At 36.5% G+C, this 21,210-nt stretch overlaps 1 protein-coding gene across 50 annotated transcripts in view; it reads left to right on the top strand.

The window, feature by feature from the left end:
* TRIP12 (thyroid hormone receptor interactor 12) overlaps positions 1–21,210 on the top strand; it is a 141,110-nt gene that overhangs the window by 95,179 nt on the left and 24,721 nt on the right. For 21 of the 50 annotated variants that reach the window (XM_023642500.2, XM_070270550.1, XM_070270557.1 and 18 more), the window contains 17 exons: positions 1,050–1,085; positions 1,169–1,264; positions 2,148–2,240; positions 2,418–2,579; positions 4,170–4,238; positions 4,329–4,494; positions 6,823–6,940; positions 7,059–7,215; positions 9,031–9,184; positions 10,595–10,823; positions 11,135–11,253; positions 13,671–13,878; positions 16,421–16,521; positions 16,755–16,929; positions 18,292–18,433; positions 19,294–19,485; positions 20,389–20,540. In XM_023642500.2, the coding sequence (XP_023498268.1) occupies positions 1,050–1,085; positions 1,169–1,264; positions 2,148–2,240; positions 2,418–2,579; positions 4,170–4,238; positions 4,329–4,494; positions 6,823–6,940; positions 7,059–7,215; positions 9,031–9,184; positions 10,595–10,823; positions 11,135–11,253; positions 13,671–13,878; positions 16,421–16,521; positions 16,755–16,929; positions 18,292–18,433; positions 19,294–19,485; positions 20,389–20,540 (2,369 nt within the window). Of the gene's footprint in view, positions 1–1,049; positions 1,086–1,168; positions 1,265–2,147; positions 2,241–2,417; positions 2,580–4,169; positions 4,239–4,328; positions 4,495–6,822; positions 6,941–7,058; positions 7,219–9,030; positions 9,185–10,594; positions 10,824–11,134; positions 11,254–13,670; positions 13,879–16,420; positions 16,522–16,754; positions 16,930–18,291; positions 18,434–19,293; positions 19,486–20,388; positions 20,541–21,210 lie in introns of all 50 variants that reach the window. The other 29 variants (XM_070270571.1, XM_070270570.1, XM_023642498.2 and 26 more) reach the window with 2 other exon arrangements.

Here is a 21,210-nt window from a genome sequence, read left to right as displayed (position 1 = left end):
CCCCGAAATGGGGTATGTGGGGATGAGTGTGTGTGTATGTGTGTGTTGTTTAACAAAAAGAGTTTGGAGAACCTATGGTATATAGATATACTTGTTCAGCATAATTCAGAGCTGAGAAGACACTCATATTAAATATTTGAGTATTGTATTAGAATATCCTATATCTATTACTATAGATAGACATTTAGTTGAAGGGTACTTAATAGCTTAAGTTAGTGCATTTAAAATTTTCCATTGAAGACCAGAAGATTGTGATGATTGTCTGCTTCCCCAAGTAGGACATTTCTTTGGTAGCTTTGGCTGCTTCAGGAGAATGGAGTGTATGCCCCTGACAGTTTTGCATTCCCTCATTTGAAAAACATCGTTGAAATCTGCATAAGGTCTTTTCCACAAGACAGACTAAAATAAAATGAAATCAGATATTTATATTTGTGTATATTTTTATATTATCTTTAACTCACTCATGGATTTGTAGAATAATTATATTAAGTTGGGCTTTAATTGGTGCATAATTAGTTTCTGATATGACCAATATTTTTAAATCCTTTACTACTGTGTATTTTACAGCAGAGTTAAGTGATGCTTAAGCTCAACTTTTAGAGAAGCTTACTCACAAGAGTTTAAGCTATGGTCTTGAATCTCTACTGACAGTTGTTAACAAATGTCAGTGCATTGCTGGTGTGTTCCTTTATGTATTACCTGTTTATTAACACCTGTTAAGTCCTCAGTGACATGTTAATGGGCTTCTGAAGGGGGATTAGAGGTACCAGAAGGGTTGGTTGGAGGTGACAGGAAGGCTTTCTTTTTGACCTGGATCATCAGGTGATGATTATCTAGCAAAATTTCCAAGTCAAGAGCTACAGTGAATGAGCCATGCCCTCTTAATAAATAGAATCATTTCTTGTGTATGCATGCTAGGCTTTAACTTGATACTGTTTTTGTATGGTAAAAGTCTTGAATAATACGTTCCATTTCAGTTGAAGTAGAGGAAGAAATACTTCTTCTAGGACTTTTCTCTAAAAATACTTTATTATAATCTTTTTTAACAGATAACATTACTGCAGATGGAGCATAATTTTGATATTGTAAGTATATGCTGTATTTTTTAAAACACTCCAAATTTAAATGGTGATTCGTTATTGAATAAAAATGCCTTCTTGTTTTCTAGATGAACCATGCTTGTCGAGCCTTAACATACATGATGGAAGCACTTCCTCGATCATCTGCTGTTGTTGTAGACGCAATTCCTGTCTTTTTAGAAAAGGTAATCCTGCTTGTGCCCAACTTGTGGAAAGCAGGCATAGGGGAATCAAGTTGAGAACTCTTAACTTCTGAATTCTAAGGTAGTACATCAAATTATAAGGCCACCTTAAAATACATTTTTTAGCATTTATTATTTAATGAAAGTATATTGTTTAGCTGAGATCTGAGAAAAATATTTCATGTTTAGCAGACCAGTGGTTTAAAGTTGATGCTAATGAAGCATTTATAAAAATCAACTCAGTTTTATGCTTTTCAAGAATAGCTAGTACCACCTTAATATAAAGTCTTTCGGAGAAGAACTTAAAGGCACTTGATTATAAATAATCTCATTATTTCCAGAAAACATCCCAATGAGGTAGATGGCTATTTATACCCTCATTTTAGAGCTCAGAAGGCTGAGACAGTGTGCCTTGCTCAAAGTCACAAAGTGAGTCATCAAGAAAGGAAATTTTTTCCTATAGTCTGTGGTAGGTTGTGTTTTTGGTCTGTCTTAAAGGCCTTTTTCTTTTTAATGCACAATAAAATTTGCATTATGTGATAACCTTGGAATATGGTATAAAATTTAAAACCTCATTTAAATTTGTTGTGTAAAACAACCCATTTGTTTTAAATATAAAGATTTAAGGTTATGTAATTGCGTTTAGTTTATTCTCTATATAAAACATTTTTTATTGTCTTAAACAGAGCACAGTAGTTGGAAGGAAAATGATATTGGCTATACGTTATAACTTAAGCTCATAAATCACTGGTTTCCCATGGTGGGTTTCTTGTTAGAGGCAGTATAGATTGATGGAAATTAGAGAAAATCCTCTGTGTATTCATGTGGAAGATAAATGAAAAGAACTTGAATGATAACCTTAAGTTACCTATTTGTGTGTTCCCAGCTGCAAGTTATTCAGTGTATTGATGTGGCAGAGCAAGCCTTGACTGCCTTGGAGATGTTATCACGTAGACACAGTAAAGCCATTCTACAGGCGGTAAGTGTTGTTACTGTTGGATTCTGGATCCACATTTGTACTAGCTCCTAGATTGCAATCTCTGTGTGTACACATGGTGTTTCCAGAGGGGTGTGCTGGACTTTTTAGTGCTGCTGTTTTTTTTTAAATTGCTGATAAGAAGGTATTTCTTCACTTTAACAGTTTTCTATATTTTAGGGTGGTTTGGCAGACTGCTTGCTGTATCTAGAGTTCTTCAGCATAAATGCCCAAAGAAATGCACTAGCAATTGCAGCCAATTGCTGCCAGAGTATCACGCCAGATGAATTTCATTTTGTGGCAGATTCCCTCCCATTGCTTACCCAAAGGCTAACCCATCAGGTAAAATATCAACCTATCTTATGTGTCATAAAACATTTTTAAAAATGCCAATTTCAAGGAGAGTTTTAAATCTTCCAACTGGATATATAGATTGGAAACGTTCTGATCCATGTTCTTTCCCTTGTTATCCAGTCATGTACCATATTAGATTATTTTATAAAATTTCGGTGGATTTACCGAAATGAATAGTATTTCATGTGTTTGGTATCTTCAACTATTTTAACTTTCAGGGATAAATTTGTTACTTCAGCAAACAGTGCTTACTGTGTGATATGATCAGAACTTTCTTTTGGAAAGATCACGCTTTCTAGAAAGGCACTGGGTTAGGCAGACAAGACTAAGGGGGATATGGGTTAAGATCAGAAGAGAGACAAGAATGTGTCCCAAGTAGAAATGAAATGAAAAATGTAGACTGCAGCTGTCTCAGCTTGGAGAAGAGCAGGAGCAATCATTTAGGAAACGAAATCAGTGGACCTGGTGCTGTAATGTGGGAAGCAGGGCTTACAGAGGCTGGGGGGGAGGAATTAAAGTGTTGTTATTGCTAAAGAGATTTTTAGAAAACTGACTTTTAAATCACCTTTACAAAGTGTGCTTAAAATCTTCTTGGGAAAATTTGTTACATAGAATATGTCAAGTATGAGATTTGAATAAGATAGAAGAAATAATGATTATTGGGTCACTCTGGAGTGTTTTACTTCGATGATCAAGACAGAAGTAGTGCCATACATTATTTATTTATTTATTTATTTAAAACTTAGTAGGCCGAGATAACCTGTGCTTTATGAGGGCTAGAAATATGTTCTCTAGTTAGCTGTGGTTTCAGTACCTTATTTTGGAAATAAGGCATGAGAATCAGAAGTTAAATAATTGGCCACGGTTACTTGTAGCACTCTATTTCTAGACTGAAGCAGTGACTGCAAAAGTATGGGGCTTTTATAATACCAGAATTATTCTCATTTTTACACAAGCAGGTCTGGCTTTTATATCTGAAGCCCATTTATCAATTAGGAAAAAACAAGCTCCATCAAAACTCTGGTTAAACCATTAAATTGTTCTTTTCGTTCTTATGAGGATTGTTTCAAATGTTTTCTCAATGAGGCCACTCTAATAGTATTTTTAGGTTGTTTTAATAGTAAATATAGCAAATCTACACCTAGTTTTTCCCATTATCAGTAAACTTCTGGTTCACACACATATACTTAAGTATTTCTGGCTTTTTAGTATATGCATGTTTTAAACATTTCTCCTGGGAATGCCTTTTAGAATGGTAGGAAGTTTCTCTCTTCTTTATTATAATTTTTGTTTAGGTATTGAAATTACAGAAGCCCAAACATTGTTCCTTTTCTGTGTCTTTGCTTTTATCTGTTGGGGCCTTAATGGAAGAGAGAGGCTCTATCAGTATGATTCTCTTTGCTTTGAAATCATGATACTACTGATTGTACCTTGCTTAGACTCAGTGCATTTTCAAAGCTTATACCTGATTGAGCTGGCCTTGAAGAATTTGGGGTTAGGAAGAAGATTAGGTGGTGATGTAAGACAGTGAAAATGTTTCATATTAATAAACTTTATTTTCCTTTGTTAAAAAAATAGGACAAAAAGTCAGTAGAAAGCACTTGCCTTTGTTTTGCACGCCTAGTGGACAACTTCCAACATGAGGAGGTAAGCACTTAGTCTTGGGTGGTATTTTCATGACCTTGTTAAATTATTGAATCGTGATCTAACAATTTCCCTTTTCTTATGTTTGTCAAGAATTTACTCCAGCAGGTTGCCTCCAAAGATCTGCTTACAAATGTTCAACAACTATTGGTAGTGACTCCACCAATTTTAAGTTCCGGGATGTTTATAATGGTGGTCCGCATGTTTTCTCTGATGTGTTCCAACTGTCCAACTTTAGCTGTACAACTTATGAAGCAAAGTAAGTGCTATTTTATTATCCTACTTTAAGCAGGAAAAGTGGCTTCTTTTTAAAATATTCTTTAATAAGTAAAGTCAACAAAAGTCAAGCAAGTAGAAGAGATTGCTAATATCATAGCCACTGGATAATAGAGGAAGAAAAATGTTAACGTGTAATAAATTTGTGTTAGGACAACATGGCGATGCTTCCTACGTACGATTTTCAAAGTTGATAGTGTATTAAAATTTACCCTTGGTGGTTCTAGGGCTAAAGACCCAAGATCATTGCTTTCTGTATGCTATCAATTATGTAATGATGCTTCATTAGGAAAATTGGAGTTTTGTGTTACCAGTAACTGCTTGTCTTCTGCTTGTCGGTAGTCCTTTTTGTCCGTGTTAGATTTTCCAGGAGCTTATCTGATTCCACAATGCTTTCCTCTCACAAAAAGCTGAAATTTACTTACATAGATGACTGTCTCTCATCTTTGCTGCTTTAATATTTCTAAAGCGTTCCCACCCTTACCCAAGGTGCAGGAGATAGTTTGATCACGCTGCTATATTGCTGTTGCATTCCTCTCTTAAACCTTAGTTTTCACAAGTTAATGTCCAAAGACGTAGGGCCTCAGAAAACCATCTATGTGTTGTGATTATTGCTAAAAGAGTATTGATCACTTTCGTATGGAACACCTGTAATTGTGGGTAATTTCGTATCCATAATTCTAATCTCCAAGGATATTATGTTGGAAGTCAGTGATGATATTTACTGACAAAATAGCCTTTGGTCTCACTGCCTCAGATAGAATGTTAAGTAGTATAATATTACTTTTCTGTGGGGAAACTCAGTTTTATATTTAGTTGCATTTCTTGCGAATTAGCACTATGGCACGGAAGTTTGGAGAAAAATCTTGTGGCTGAGGTGATTTATTCCTCAGCATTGAAAAGATTCCTCTTAAAGCATTGAGTCATTCCCAAACTTGGTCTTCCAGAGAATACTGTTTGCTTGTGTCATGAATAAAGTGCTCTCTGCCTTAGATAAGTTTGGGAAAGGTTTAACTCTTTCTTGAGTCATCTCAGTGCACTTTGCTGATTGAAATCCCTAGGAGCCCTTTGAATTTTGCCTAGTCCACCATTTCCTGAAGTTTGAATACAGTTTCTCTTTTGTTACTACGTGTCACAGCATTTCCCTAAATACCAGGTTGGGAAAACACTGCCTAACTTTCATTTGCTTTAACAGTTTGGATTCTTTTCCTTTGAATAGGGTGAATATTTTCACCTCTTTTGCATGCTGCATGAAGTCTGCCAACATGTTCATCATATAGAGGCCACTGGACTTGTGTTTTCCTTTTACAGCAGTAACACACAGGAAACGTGTCGTCATCCTCTGATCTCTTGAAAAAAATTAAAGAATCCTTATAATATACCATTGCCATGTACTCACATTTCTTAGGAAAGTTGGCAAAACTATACTTTTTAAAGAAATTTTAAAAATGTTTACTCAAACTGAAATTTCTATGAGGCAGAGATTTAACTATCCACACTGCTCATCCCAAATCAATGGTGAATACTTTTCTTGATAACAGAACTTAATGATTATTGGCAAAACATTTCAGTGGAATGTGTATGTATATTTTGCATATGTATAGTGTTTAGAGGAACACACGCAACCACAGCCAACAAAGATGCAGCCTTATCTTTACTTTCAGCTATTTTTAGTTTAACCTCTGGAGGCTGGGAGCTTCCTCCACTCACAGTGTCAGTACATCAGACTGGTTTTCATGCCACTTCCTTTATAAACTGATGTCTTCTGGGAATGGAAACTTAGGGTCTCTACCCTAAGTTTTACTGATCTTTGTATTAAGTTGGCGTGTTTAATGTCCTCTAAGGTAATGACTGACTTAATCACAATATGATACTATTCAGATGCTTTGAATTGTTACATTTATCCTGTTGACCACACATTTTCAGTATATTTGAATTAAAGACAAACATACGAATATACTTGAATTGAGGATTAAAGTGTATGTTGAATGTACTTTTGTCCAAAGCTCCATGCTCCTCAAGCAAAGTGATAAAAGATTCCTGAAGTCTCGGGGGTGGATTTGTGATTAGATGTCCAGCTAGAATGTTAGGACTCAGGCTGAAGTCTTTAGAAAGAGCTTGTTAAAAATTTTCATAACTTCTTAGTAAGTTTTTATTACAACTCACTTGGATTTTAATTTTACTTTCTGTAGTATATTGCTTTACAAGAAAATAATTCTTACTGTTTTGCCATCTTAGGGAATGATTGCCTTTTAAATCAGGTAATATAACGAGTTTCCTAGGCTTTTGGTTTTTGTTTTTGGTTTTGCAGACATTGCAGAAACGCTTCACTTCCTCCTCTGTGGTGCCTCCAATGGAAGTTGTCAGGAACAGATCGATCTTGTTCCACGAAGTCCTCAAGAACTATATGAACTGACTTCGCTGATTTGGTAAAGATTGGGCCAACAATAACTGTGCTTTATATGAGGGTATTTTACCTTAGAGACCTGTCATTTACTAATAGGTTAGGAAGCTACTTATTAAAATAATTACCTTTTTTGTTTTCAGTGAACTTATGCCATGTTTACCAAAAGAAGGCATTTTTGCAGTTGATACCATGCTGAAGAAGGGAAACGCGCAGAACACAGATGGTGCGATCTGGCAGTGGCGCGACGACCGAGGCCTCTGGCATCCCTATAACAGGATTGACAGCCGGATCATTGAGGTAGTAGTTTCATCGTACCGTTTAAATAGGTCTATTTTGGTGGAGAGTGGGTGTAGGGATGGCGTGGGGAGGTGGATATGTGTAGTTAAATGTGCTCAATTTTGAATTAACTCAAGATTCTCTCATTTTGTCTCCTGAGAACAAGGTCCTCATTTCTGTTCAGGTCAGAAAACATGATGTTGTAGTCCTGCTTCTGCTGCTAACTACCTGATTGACTTGGAGCAAGTAATTTCAGTTCTTTGTTCCATAGTTTCCTCATTTCTGAAAGGAAACATTGGAGGAGTTAGGCTATTTGTTTCTGAAAGTCCCTTCTATCTCCTATCCAAACAAAATCTCTCAAAAGCAAAGATTTACATACAAATAGTGGCTTCTCGCTATTTTAAGAGCAAAAACATGGAAACAACTAAGTAAATTGTGATACATACATAGGCTTGTATATAATTCAGACATTAATGGGATAAGTTTTAATGACATAAAATGGGATATGATAAATGAAAACACAATATTCAGAATTATGTGATTCTTGGGAACTCAGCAAAATAAGAGAAAAGAGGATTAATACAAAGGAAAGAAATACTCAAAAATATTGACAGTGGTTTTCTGTGTGATATTTCCGTACGTCCGTATTGTTTGCACTGAAATATTTCAAAAATTTCTCAGGACTATATTTGCCCTAGGAAGTTTAGGTCTCTGCATTATTTGAGATGCCGTGCATCATTTACTAATATTTTCATATATAAGATACCTTTAAGTCAATATAAGATACCTTTAAGTCAATATGTTTTCTAATTCCAACCTGTGATATTTGAGTTTTTTAGAACATCACTCTTAAGTAGACATTCTTCTTTAAAGATGTCTTCCAACGTTTAGTTCTGGAAATGAAATTTTGAAAAACTTTGAAACCATTGATTTATGTTATAAAGTCAGAAGTTCTTAAGAAGTTATCTAAATTCAGAGCCAGCTTTCCTGAGGAAGTTAACTGTGACTGGTCTTTTGTGCATTGTTAGCCTCAGTGGTAAGCAGGTCATGGTCTCTAACTCTTAAGTATTCTTCTTTTTAGCATTTTCCCGATAATTACATTTTCATGATTAGCTTACTCTGTTGTATTTCTTAAGAGTCCTGTTTTCCATTCAACCTAGGAATTCCATAGATGGGGCTGTTAGAAGAATGAATATTTTGTCACTTCTTTAGACTGTCTAAAATCAAGCAAACAGTCTTAATCAAACTGTCTTATTTTAGTGTGTGTTGTATAATGCATGCAACCTGTAGAGATTACTTTCTCAGTTTCACTTGTGTCCCTTTCAGTCTTAGAGTATCATTTAAATGTAAAGTCTTTTTGTTAACCTAGGGATAATTTTATAGGTTCGTTTTGTTTAAATGAGGATTTTGGTGGACTACTAAGAATCTGTGATCTAAATAATGTTTTAACCTAAGAATTAGATACTAAGATTTATGGATAACAAATTTTTTTCTATCAGCAAAGTCTTAAAATCTTTCTTAATACAAATAGTGTCTTCTTCATGTCACTAATTCTACATGATTGGATCTTTCATCAGGATTTTCCTTTTATTTATGTCTTGGGGGACCTGATAGGGCCTGTTGTGTATATTTGTGTTTAATTAAGAAAGAAAGATTTATTGAATGAATGAGTTTTGTCACATCCGCACTATTAAATTTTCTATATTCTGTTACTTCATCATCTAAAACCTGATGAAATAAGTATGTAAGTTAGCATTTATGGAGGGTCCCTGCTGTGTCTTAAGTTAATAAATTTCTCCATGTTTATATTCAAGGTTTCTCTCTCTTTGCTCTCAGGCAGCCCATCAGGTCGGTGAGGATGAGATAAGCTTGTCCACTCTGGGACGAGTTTATACTATTGATTTTAATTCTATGCAGCAAATCAATGAGGACACGGGAACAGCACGTGCCATTCAGAGAAAACCTAACCCCCTAGCCAATACTAACACTAGTAAGTACCTTTTGAGTTAAAAGTAGTACTGTGTTGTCTTAATATTTGCAATAATGTTTCACTGAGTGTCTTTATTAAGCTTAAGACAGGTGCATGGTAGTAATTAATTTGTTGTTGTTTTCTCATATGCTTTTATTGATGAATGAGCCAGTATTGCCTAACTGGTATCTTCCCCATGATTTTTCTACTTAACATGATTTGCAGTGTCCTGGACTCCAGTCACAATTGGCCTAAGCAGGTTGGTCTTTTTTTTGTGTGTGTGTGAGGAAGATTCACCCTGAGATAACATCCTTGCCAGCCTTCCTCTTTTTTTTTTTTTTTGCCTGAGGAAGATTAGCCCTGAGCTAACATCTATGCCAGTATTCCTCTATTTTTTTGTATGTGGGATGTCTCCACAGCATGACTGATGAGTGGAGTAGGTCCGTGCCTGGGATTCAAACCCACAAACCCAGGCTGCCGAAGCAGAGTGTGGAGAACTTTAACCACTTGGCCAAGGGCCGGCCTGCCCCTCCCACTGGCCCCTGCCAGTGGGTTTTTTGTCTGATCCTATTATCCCTTTTCTACCTTCAGATCCACCCACACCCATCACACTAGTTCTTTCCAACTTTTTATTTTATACTTTCCCGAGAGTACTCTTTGTAACTAATGAAGAATAGATGGTTGTGGTTTTTTTCAGGAGACATTTATCCGTCTCCCCAGGGATTTAGTCCGTTGCTTTTACAGCTCTGGTTTAGAGTGCAGGGCTCAGCAAGCTTTCTGAAAAGGGCCAGATAGTAGGTATTTTAAGCTATGTGGGCCGTACAGTCCCTGTACTAAGCACCGCTCTTGTAGCCCCAAAACAGCCATATAGAATATGCAAACAAATGTACATGGTTGCATGCTAATAAAATTTTATTGATAAAATTAGGTGGTGGGCCGGATTGGGCCTTTGAACTATTCTTCACCAACCCCTGGTCTGGAGCTTACTTTTCATCAGTTACCTTTCCCCTCCCCCTGATTCCTTCTAACCAAAGTGACAGATCATCTTGTTTTTCCATTGCTTCTAGCTAAATACTCAACTGTCCACTTCTTGAACTCTTGTTTATTTCTTACCAGTGGTTTTAGCTGGTTAATACTGAAATATCCCCAGTATTTCACTGAACATATATTAGTAAAATAAGAGGTACAGTGTGGTGGTGCCTTGTTCTCTTCAGCTGGCCAGAATGGTTGGTGGTTTTCTAGCCGGCTAAATTTTGTCCTAATGCTGCCTTTGGCATCTTCGTAGATGCCAGTTGATCACATTAGATAAGTTCATTTGTTTTATAACCAAAAATTTTTTATAGCATTTCAAATAAATCAACTTAAATGCTTTGTGTTTGCTTTTTTGTTTCTAAAGTCTGTAACATTAGGATTGTACATTTTTGATGACAGGTGGATATTCAGAGTTAAAGAAGGATGATGCTCGAGCACAGCTTATGAAAGAGGACCCGGAACTGGCTAAGTCTTTCATTAAGACGTTGTTTGGTGTTCTTTATGAAGTGTATAGTTCCTCAGCAGGACCTGCGGTCAGACATAAGTGCCTTAGAGCAATTCTTAGGATAATTTATTTTGCGGATGCCGAACTTCTGAAGGATGTCCTGAAAAATCACGCTGTTTCAAGGTGTGTTCATGAAAATAGTGAAAACATTTTAGAAATTCAAGTCTCTCCAAGTAATTTCAGAAATTTTTAAACTAACAATATAGAAAATTTATGCACAAAACAGGTTATCTGGAGTATCTTGAGCCCTTTGTTATCTTTTTGTATTCGCACATACCTTTGATTAAGTGCAAAAGTTGAGCATTTAAGAAAAATTGTTGCAGTGAACTGGTTTCACAATTAATATATTTTGCTCTCAAATTTAAAGTAGTCTGGCCAAAAATAATTATCAAATTCAGACAAATGTTTTATATACAAATACTTTCTTTTTTTAGTCACATTGCTTCCATGCTATCAAGCCAAGACCTGAAGATAGTAGTTGGAGCACTTCAGATGGCAGAAATCCTAATGCAGAAGTTACCTGATATTTTTAGTGTTTACTTCAGAAGAGAAGGTAATGTCATTCAGGGTAATTAATTAATGGCTAATCTTTTAGTCTGAATAGTGTTTCCGTAGAGGTATAGTTTTAATCTATAGAACAAAATTCAACTTCCCTTTTATGTAAGATATTTACATGCTTATAGCTCAAGTACGCATAGTGTGTCTTTTATAAATCTATTAATATGGGTTGTGTGAGATTCACTGTCAGTTGATGAACACTTAGCAAGCTTCAGTGATTTGGGTGTTGATGTGTGTTTGACATGTTTAGAAGAAATCGTTGATTTTTCTTTTCATATCAATAATATGCATCTGCCCATAAAGATTCCTTGAAAAAGTCAGGTCACTTTCTTTCCCAGTGAATCCTATTAGTAGATCAGAACAGTTGTAAAAGAGATTATTTTATACTTGGTTATGTAGATAATGGAATATTTTAAGGCTTGGATTAATCAGAATGCAATTGGTTTAGTCCTCTAATCTGAGGAATTTCAATGTCGAAATCAGCCTTGGGGACATGGTATTTTTCCATTCTTTTCTTGAAGACCTCAGAGATGCAACTATATCACTCATTCACGTGTTTTATCCTTTTCAAACCTGCCAAGATATTAAAGCAAGTTCCTTCTTATCAACAGAAATCTCTTTTGTTCTTTTAGGATACTTCAGTCTTCTGAGGATATAGGAAATAATGATGTTTTCCCCTGAAGTAATCCTTAGCTTTATCTTCCATCTTTTCAACAATCCTAGTTCGTTTTGCATGTGGTCTATTTTCTATTCTTTTGTTCACCTTTTCTTATGCTGGATCTGTATCTCTTCACGTCTTGAGAATGCGATAGACATATTAGTGTGGTAGTACTGAATCAAATAGGAAGAGGTTTTCACCATTTATTAGTTCTGTTCAAATAACAATGGGTTTTCAGAAAATCCAATACTACGTATTTATATGAAATAGAAGGCAGACTGTCCATTTCCCAGAGATAATAACTAAGGTTAACAAATCAGGTGTATCTACAAATAGACGTGTTTTCGGCTCACATAAACGTTTAATATGCGTTCTTATTTTTAGCCTTAGATTATCTTGAATTTTGCTTTTGGTGTTCTTTTTGTTGTTGTTTTTTACTTTTAGTTGTTCAGCCTTTCTGATTTGGAAGTATATCAGAATCGGTCTCTTTTTCGAAAGTGATTTTTTTTACTTTGAGAAAAAAGGTAAAGTATTAACTTTTTTACTCAAAGTATCAACTATGAATCAGTATGAGTATCAACTATGCCATCAGATTGAATTTCCCATCTCAGAATATTTATATAGCATATACATTATGAGGTTTATGGAGGAATCTTGATTTGTTCTACTGCTTTGTGTCTGGCTGGGCCTGCTATTCTCAGAGGTTCCAGTTAAATGTCATTTATTCCTGAAGATCTTGCCTTACTTCTGGCTTCTGTTAGATCCTCCTACTCCAGCAGCGCTATAGTTTCTCCCTTATAAGCAATTTACTCTTTATTTGTAATTTCTTGTAAAATGTATCTTTCTCACTAGTTCAGTAAGTGCTCTAGGTTCATTTTTCTTATCCATGGTCGTATCCTCAGTATGACCTCAGTATGACCTCAGTATAGTCTGGCATATGATTGCTGCAAATAATAATTGTGGAACGAATGCCTGAAGTTTAAATTCATTTGGACATCTCTTTTTTTGCAGTTTGCATTTTTAAAAACAAGGATCTGATGGAAAGAAAGCTCTGGATTTTTCCCAAGAAAAATGTGAATGTGTGAACATGCACTCACATAGGTTCAGACACACAGATTTGCATATCGTTTACAGGGACTGACATTCAGACACACAACTTCGCATACAATTTGATAGTTCTTGGACCTCCTCCCCCACCCTCCACCTATGTACGTCCTCCTGTGATCCTAGCCCAGATATGAACCCCAGCCTTATAAGTTTCCTGTTTAGTTCTCCATACACACTTCCAAGGATGTGAAAATCACCGCCTTTCCATAGCTGGTGTTCTTTTTCTTGGTGTTACTCGCAGTGTTACTGTGATCTTGTCTCATGTAGTATTTGAAGTTAACTAATGATTATAGGTCTTTTTCTCCCCTTCTGGCTATCAAACCACAGGTGCACTGTGGCTTGTGCGTTTCTGTAATTGATTATTGTTTTTATAATGGGTATTTTGAATTTCTAGTATTAAATTTCCTATGATTGGGTTTTGAATATTAGAAGACTTTCAGTATGAATATCTTTCTCTAATTTTGAATTTGCCTACTACTTTTCTGAATGGAATCAAGTTGAAAACTCTGGCACCTAAATTTTTTCTCTGTTTGCTGTGTACTTTTCATTCATTCCCTGTAAGTCAGTGCTGGCATTTAGGGATTTTGTACTGGAGGGAGGCAAGTCCTGATTAAAACTAACTCTTTTTAATCTCTGTTACTATGTAGGTGTAATGCATCAAGTAAAACACTTAGCAGAATCAGAGTCTTTGTTGACAAGTCCACCAAAGGCATGTACGAATGGGTCAGGATCCTTGGGGTCCACGACGTCAGTCAGCAGTGGAACAGCCACGGCTGCCACGAATGCCGCAGCTGACTTGGGGTCCCCCAGCTTGCAGCACAGCAGAGATGATTCTTTAGATCTGAGCCCTCAAGGGTGAGTCTGGGTTTGGCTGTGATTTTTGTGCTCTTTACCTTTAACTCTGCCCTGGTACCTGAGACTCACACAGGGAGTAAAATGGTAAAATATTAGAGAGCATGTACACTTTATAATTTTCCATCTGTATTTTGTTAGATGTTTAATGGGAATAGGAAGAAAACTGAACTTTTATTGGAAGCCTGCTGTATTGAGCCAGGTTTAGGGAACCACAAGAGATGCATGGTATTTCCACTGACATACAGGTGACTAAGGCTCAGAGAAGTTAAATGACTTTGCGCAGTGGTGTACACTTAGTTTACAGATGTAGGATTTGAACCCTCATCTCTGATTCCATAATTCTGCAATTATTTACTGTATTGCAGCATACATGCCAGTTTTGAGACATCCAGATATTGATGTAGTGGAAAATATTAAAAATTAGAATTTTCAGAATGTAAAGAAAAAAACACCCTGATTTCTCATTTATCTTTAATCAGCAGATGGAAACTTGGCTCTTAAAAGAAAATGAGAGTTCTTAAAGAAAATTCTCTGCTTCCACTTCTTTATCTGTTTTTAATCCCTTTATTGTACTGTGTTACTGAGACCATTACCAAACGCTCATATTGGTTTTCATTTTGTTGTGTTGAAAGATATCATACTGTAAAAGTGTTTTTGTTTCTTTGATGTTAGAAGCTTAATATTGCTTTATGAATGGCACATGATGAATCAAACTCAGTTCTCGAATTCAGAGTGTACTCAGTGTAATACTCCTTTAAGCTGAAAAGTAGATCTTGATAAAACATGCAATACTCAATAAGTGGGGTCTAAAAATTTAATCTTGTAAACTGCAAGGTAGCATTGTCCTACAAAGCTAGCCAGCTCACCATCCCAGCTGCTTTTGGTGCCACCTGGTGGCAGTTGTCCACTCTAGCTTAAATGTGAATTTGGCAATTCTGGGACTTGGGGCACAGACCAGGACTTCTGACACAGTGGCTGTTATTTTAGGAAGCTGCTGAGTTTGGGTGGTACCCATGTCGTGGGCCCAGTCCAAGGAGATTGGGCCTGGAGAATACCAGGACGCTCTACCTCCCCTGTTCTCAAGTTGAATATATCTGCCGTTTTCCCTCCTAGGCTTGCCTGCCTCTGCTTCCTCCCCAGCCCCACTCTGTCCCCCAGCTGCTGCAGTAACCTTAACTTATCGCAGTTTTACTATATATATAGCTCAGGCATGGTGCCTGCGGTATCATAGGTGCTTGGTGAAATGTGATGCAGCTTAGACCAATGCTGTTTCTGAAGCACTGTAAATTAAGGAATTAGACTTGATTGTAGGTGCTAATAGTTGATAATTCTAAACAAAGAGGAAAGGACCTTTTTCTTAAGATATTTTCAGAGTTTTGAATGCTTCCATTCCCTTCTAATATGGTTTCAAATGAGAAGTTTGTATAAATTTGTAAAGGGGAAATTGTTCAATTATATTTCTTTATTCTTTGGAAGTTCACTTGGCCTGAGTGTCAAGCATATTTGAACACATTATTAAGTATTTTCAATAGACATATCAGATGTTGGAAGACTTTTCAAAAATTTTTCAATTTTGGGGGCCTCCCTGTGGCACAGCAGCCAAGTTCATGTGCTCTGGTTTGGTGGCCCAGGGTTTGCGGGTTCTGATCCTGGGCGCAAACCTACGCACTGCTTATCAAGTCATGCTGTGGCAGGCGTCCTACATATGAAATAGAGGAAGATGGGCGTGAATGTTAGCTCAGGGCTAATCTTCCTGTAAAAAAAAAAATGTCAATTTTTAAAATTTTGTTTGGGTCATAGACCAACTGACCCAGAACATTTTTTTCATCTTTTCCATCTTATGTAGAATTAATGCTATTTCAAACTATTTCTAGTATTGTTATGGATAAGGAAAAGAACACACAAAGGCCACGTATTTTCTGCTTCATATATTCTAATTCAGAATAGTTCTAGTTCAAAAAGTAGCTTGCTAGACTTGTTTATAAGTAATTTGGAGTTTTTAAAAAATATTACAAAGTGTTTTTAAATGCATTCATTTAAGATTTTACTTCCATTGCACACCGTGAAATTACCTTGGGTGATATTTTGATATTGACACTCAGTGCCATGTGTATTTTACTTGTCATTTAGGTTAAGGAAGAAATATGGAACTCGCATTTAATAGATTCTTTTTTTAGGTTGTGATTGCATAGTTCTTTTTAATATTGGTTCTTGCACTGTGTATTTGTTTTATTACTTTTCAGTATGTACTACATTTTATAGTAGGGTTTAACACAGGGTTAAGCAGATACTCTGTTTACTTGGTTTTATTTTTAGACAGTATAGTTAAATGGCTAGCTATTCTGAACTGATCATTTTCTGTGTCTGTACACCTCTAGAACATGACAGGCACAGAATTGATATTAAATAATTGCTAAATGGAAAGTGCCCTGTTAGCGGCAATATTTTATAACTTGTTTTGCCATTTTAGCTTGCTTTTCAATGAGTGATGATAATAAAACATAATACTGCTAAACTTGTCCCATCTTTTCTCATGTGATAGTCGATTAAGTGATGTTCTAAAGAGAAAACGACTGCCAAAACGAGGGCCAAGAAGGCCAAAGTATTCACCTCCAAGAGATGATGACAAAGTAGACAATCAAGGTAACTCCTTTGATGAAACTATGGGGAGGTAAAGGGAAAGATGGTCGCAGTGAAAGATAGGTACTTCATTAAGACTGCTGAGGGCTTTGAAGTATACCTGAGTTTCCTGAATGCCCAGTGTTCTTAGTTCTTTCAGCTAATTAATCTATTAAGAATGAGAATCTTAAGAATTCAGTTGATTTTAATCAGTTAGGCTAAAATGATTTAACTGTCATTCTCTTTTCTTTTCATAGCTAAAAGCCCCACCACCACTCAGTCACCTAAATCTTCTTTCCTGGCAAGCTTGAATCCAAAAACGTGGGGAAGGTTAAGCGCACAGTCCAACAGCAACAACATTGAACCGGCCCGAACTGCAGGAGTTAGTGGTCTTGCCAGGGCCGCCTCGAAGGACACCATATCCAATAATAGGTGAAGCGGGGGATTCTCTATTACTACTATTCTTTTTTTTTTTTTTTAAGATTGGCACCTGAGCTAACATCTGTTGCCAGTCTTTTTTTTCCCCCTCCTTCTGCCCAAAGCACCCACCAGTGCATAGTTGTATATTCTAGTTGCAGGTCCTTGTAGTTCTCCTGTGTGGCCTGATGAGCAGTGCCATGTCTGCGCCCCGGAACCGAACCTGTGAAACCCTGGGCCGCTGAAGCGGAGTGCACCAACTTAACCACGCAGCCATGAAGCTGGCCCCGTACTAGTCTCACATTAGAAAAACTTAGTGTTATTTCAGTCAGCACATTGATGGCGTGGAGAGGAAACTTGGCCACTGACCTTTACTTTCTGCTCAGAAGTGGCCGAGCTCAGGGTCGGGTAGAGTCTCAGCTCTTGAACCTGGGTCTGGCTTTGTCCTCAGTTCCATCTTATATTTGAAAACTCCTTTTGACACTTCTGGCAGGGAGCTGTGTATGTTCAAAATCAAACAAATTATGCTCCCCATGGAACCCGTTCTCAGTTTTGTTCTCAACAAGGGAAAACTGACATATTTTCTGTACATAAACACACTTTATGATACCCTGCCTCTACCCTTTACACTGGAACTTAGGAATCCTAGAGTAGATCCCTTTTTTTAGGAACTTAGAACTCTGTCAGCTAAACTATTTTTATACTAGTTCATAGCTTTTAAAAATTATTTCTTTAAAAATCCTGGAGAATTGTTTTGTTTTTTGGCTCTGGATGTAGCATACCAACAAGGATTACTTTGTCTGCAAATAAGAAATCTTTAAAAATCAAATGCCATGGGGAAAACAAACAGGCTCTTTTTGTTTGATTCGTTGGTAGATTATTGTTTTTCTGAATTTCAGTGAATGAAATAATTGAGCAAATGTATTTCTGAAACCATCAGTATTTGTAATTTAAACAATCGGTTCTCACTGGTCATAGCTTCTTGTGCACCTAACAGGCGCATGTTTCTGGTGTGTGGTTCTTTACTTCAGCTCCCCAGGGAACAGGTATGCTATGTCTGTACATTAGAAAACAGTCATATAAAATTGCTTGCAGGTGAACACTTAGGAAACTGTTACGTTGTAGAGTCCCAAGAAGTTAGAACTTTTTGTTTACTCCCCATGTAATGACCTGAAATGTATTTTAAGTGTCTGCGTTTCTCTAGGTACATCTTAGCCCGTTTTCAAAATGAAGCTTAATTTGGTTAATGTGGAGTCTGACTAATAGTCTATAAGCATAGGGCAAAGGGGGTTTTAAATGTAGCAGCTATTTACCTTTGATTGGAGGTTATAATTGAAATCCACTGAGACGTCAATATCTCCTTTTTCCGTCTCGCAGAGAAAAAATTAAAGGTTGGATTAAGGAGCAGGCACATAAATTTGTGGAGCGTTATTTCAGTTCTGAGAACATGGACGGAAGCAACCCTGCACTGAATGTCCTTCAGAGACTTTGTGCTGCAACTGAACAACTCAACCTCCAGGTACTGCGTCCATGCGTCCTGCTGGTCCTGTTCACTCTCTTCCAGCCTCGCTTTCATCTTGCTCTTCCCTTTCCTTGATGACTACCTTTCCACTGATTTAGCTATTAGATGAACTTTGTAGCCAGACCACGTACCTTTAGCACTGATGTTCTTTAACTTGGCCCTTGACTTTTGTTCTTCCTCATTTTATCATTGAACATGCTAGAAATCTCATGTTTGACTTTCTTTCCTTGGCAAAGGAAGAGACTTCAGAAATGTCCTTCAAGCACATCTCCCCTTCTTTAGTCCTCTCTAACTGCATATATTTGAGTTGCTAGGACCTTCCTTAACCCCTCTCTACCTGGGGTCTGATAGCAGTCGGACAGGGTAGAGGTTTAATAAGCCTTTTATAGTTTATCCGATTCTTAGTCTTTTTATGTTGTTGATGTACTTTGAGCGATTTGAATAGTTCATTTTACAAGAAATTGTACATTTCATTTAGATTTTAAATGTACTTAAAGCCACACCTTGTATTATTTTATCTTTTTATTTTGGTGTTATAGCCCTTTATTCCTCAATTTGTATTCTCATTCTTTGTCTTTTTTTTTTTTTTTTTAATAAAGCTACATTGTTTGAGTGTGAAGATTTTTCTTTCTTATGTCAGTTTGGACACTGATTTTCCATAATGAAATCTTAACGTTTTTGAATGAGTGTGCATTAGATTATATTTTCCAAGGATCTACCAAGAAGGCACCAATCCCCCCCGCCTTCTTTTCTAAACGTGTTGAGAATGTATTCATTTCATTTTGGAGAAATGTGAATTGTGCATTTGGTAAGGGCTGTTTCAATCAGTATGGAAATGCTGTTCCCAACTCTTTCAGGTGGATGGTGGAGCTGAGTGCCTTGTAGAAATCCGTAGCATAGTCTCAGAGTCAGATGTTTCATCATTTGAAATCCAACACAGTGGATTTGTGAAGCAGCTGCTGCTTTATTTGACATCTAAAAGTGAAAAGGATGCTGTGAACAGAGAGATCAGATTAAAGAGATTCCTTCATGTATTTTTTTCTTCTCCAGTAAGTTATCTAATAATGCTTATGTATCTTATTATAAGAATCATTGTTCACTAATGTATATATTTTCATCCCAATAGTACTGTCCAGTAGGTTGTTGGTGAGGATATTGAGGTAAAGTTTCTAGCTTGCTTATACACAGTTGGTTTTTTGGTCTTTTATATATCAGTTAAACCGTAAAACATTGAAATGGTGATTTAATGAAGCCAGGGCTACAGTTTTATGGTTGATGTATGTTGAGTCTTTGTGTAATAGGGCTAAGGGCAACTCTCCTGTGTGTTGGTGAAACTACTTCACCTTGTCGTCTTAGTGTTTGCAGGCATTTGAGCACTGCTTGTATTATTTTAACTTGTGGGGCTGCCAAAGCAGAGTTGATATTTGTTAGATTCATTAGATGTGTAGCAGTATTGATGTAGTTTTATACCATGCTTCAGATTCTGTACAGGTCTGTAATCTCTTCTGAAACTCCCTGGGGCTGGATGAGTTTCAAGGATCCTACAATACAGTACATATACCATATGTTATGTGATATCCCCAGTGGATTCTAAATAACTCTCCATGTGCATTAAATATTTTTGCAGCAAAACTTCTGAATATTCCTACTAAATAAAGATAAATAAAGACTGCAGATAGCCTCGTGTCTGTCTGAGTCAGGTTTCACCACCAAATGAGCTGTGTTTTCAAGCCGTCTGGACTTAGGAATTGTGAAGGAGGGATTGTGGGCCTGTACGAGAAGAGTGTCTTTATTGAAATAATTTATTTAGCAACATTGTTCCAACCAAATCCATGAAAAAGGATAGAGTAGAGGAATGAAGCTCTTTTGTGAAACTGCTCATTAAATTTTCCTGTTGAGTGTTCCACTTTCAAGAGGCCTTGCTGAACCTGTGGGTTTATTTATAACTTCAGCTTCCTGGAGAGGAGCCCATTGGAAGAGTAGAACCAGTGGGTAATGCACCTTTGTTGGCGTTAGTTCACAAGATGAACAACTGCCTCAGCCAGATGGAACAATTTCCAGTCAAAGTGCATGACTTCCCCAGTGGAAATGGGACAGGAGGCAGGTAAGGATCATTGCCTGGGTATGCCCTTGCCGTTGGACTTCGTGCTTAGTTTTGTTCAGATGAAGTGGCAAGAGGTCTGGTAATGTCTTGGTCTGCTTGAAGAACATTAGGCTTATAATGACTGAACTCTAAAAAGTGAATCAAATACTTTTCTATCTTTAAAATCATACCATGTTGCTTATATATGATGTTTTGAAAATATGTAACCTGATGACTGTTGGCAACTTGTAATGGACTTAGTTTTCTTTAAATTGATATACTTTATTATATAAAATGTTTCTCCAGGAATTTTGTTGATATGAACAATATTTATATTCTCTGCAGTAATGTAATTTCATATGTGATATAAGTGGGTATAACTTTGCATTTGGATGGATTTTAACAAACAAGTGTTTATTTTGAAGTTTTACTGTTTCAATAAAACTTTCTATTTTTTCTGTTAATAGTAGTTTTACAGGAATCCTGAAGAGTTCATTGTAAAAGTCCATTGTTGTACAGGATGTTGTAAGCTTGCTGGATTGTTATGACTAGCAGCCTGGAAAAGAAGAAATTAGTTTTAAAATACACAGTCTGATTAGTTGTAAAAACATTAAAAATTTGATTGAATTAAAACAGTATGCATTATTTAGTAGATAAAGTGATCATTGTGAACTAGGGTTTTTTCTGCTTT

Source organism: Equus caballus, chromosome 6, assembly GCF_041296265.1.
Source record: "Equus caballus isolate H_3958 breed thoroughbred chromosome 6, TB-T2T, whole genome shotgun sequence".
In the NCBI taxonomy this organism is placed as follows: domain Eukaryota; kingdom Metazoa; phylum Chordata; class Mammalia; order Perissodactyla; family Equidae; genus Equus; species Equus caballus.
This window is presented reverse-complemented; position numbering and strand designations above follow the sequence as displayed.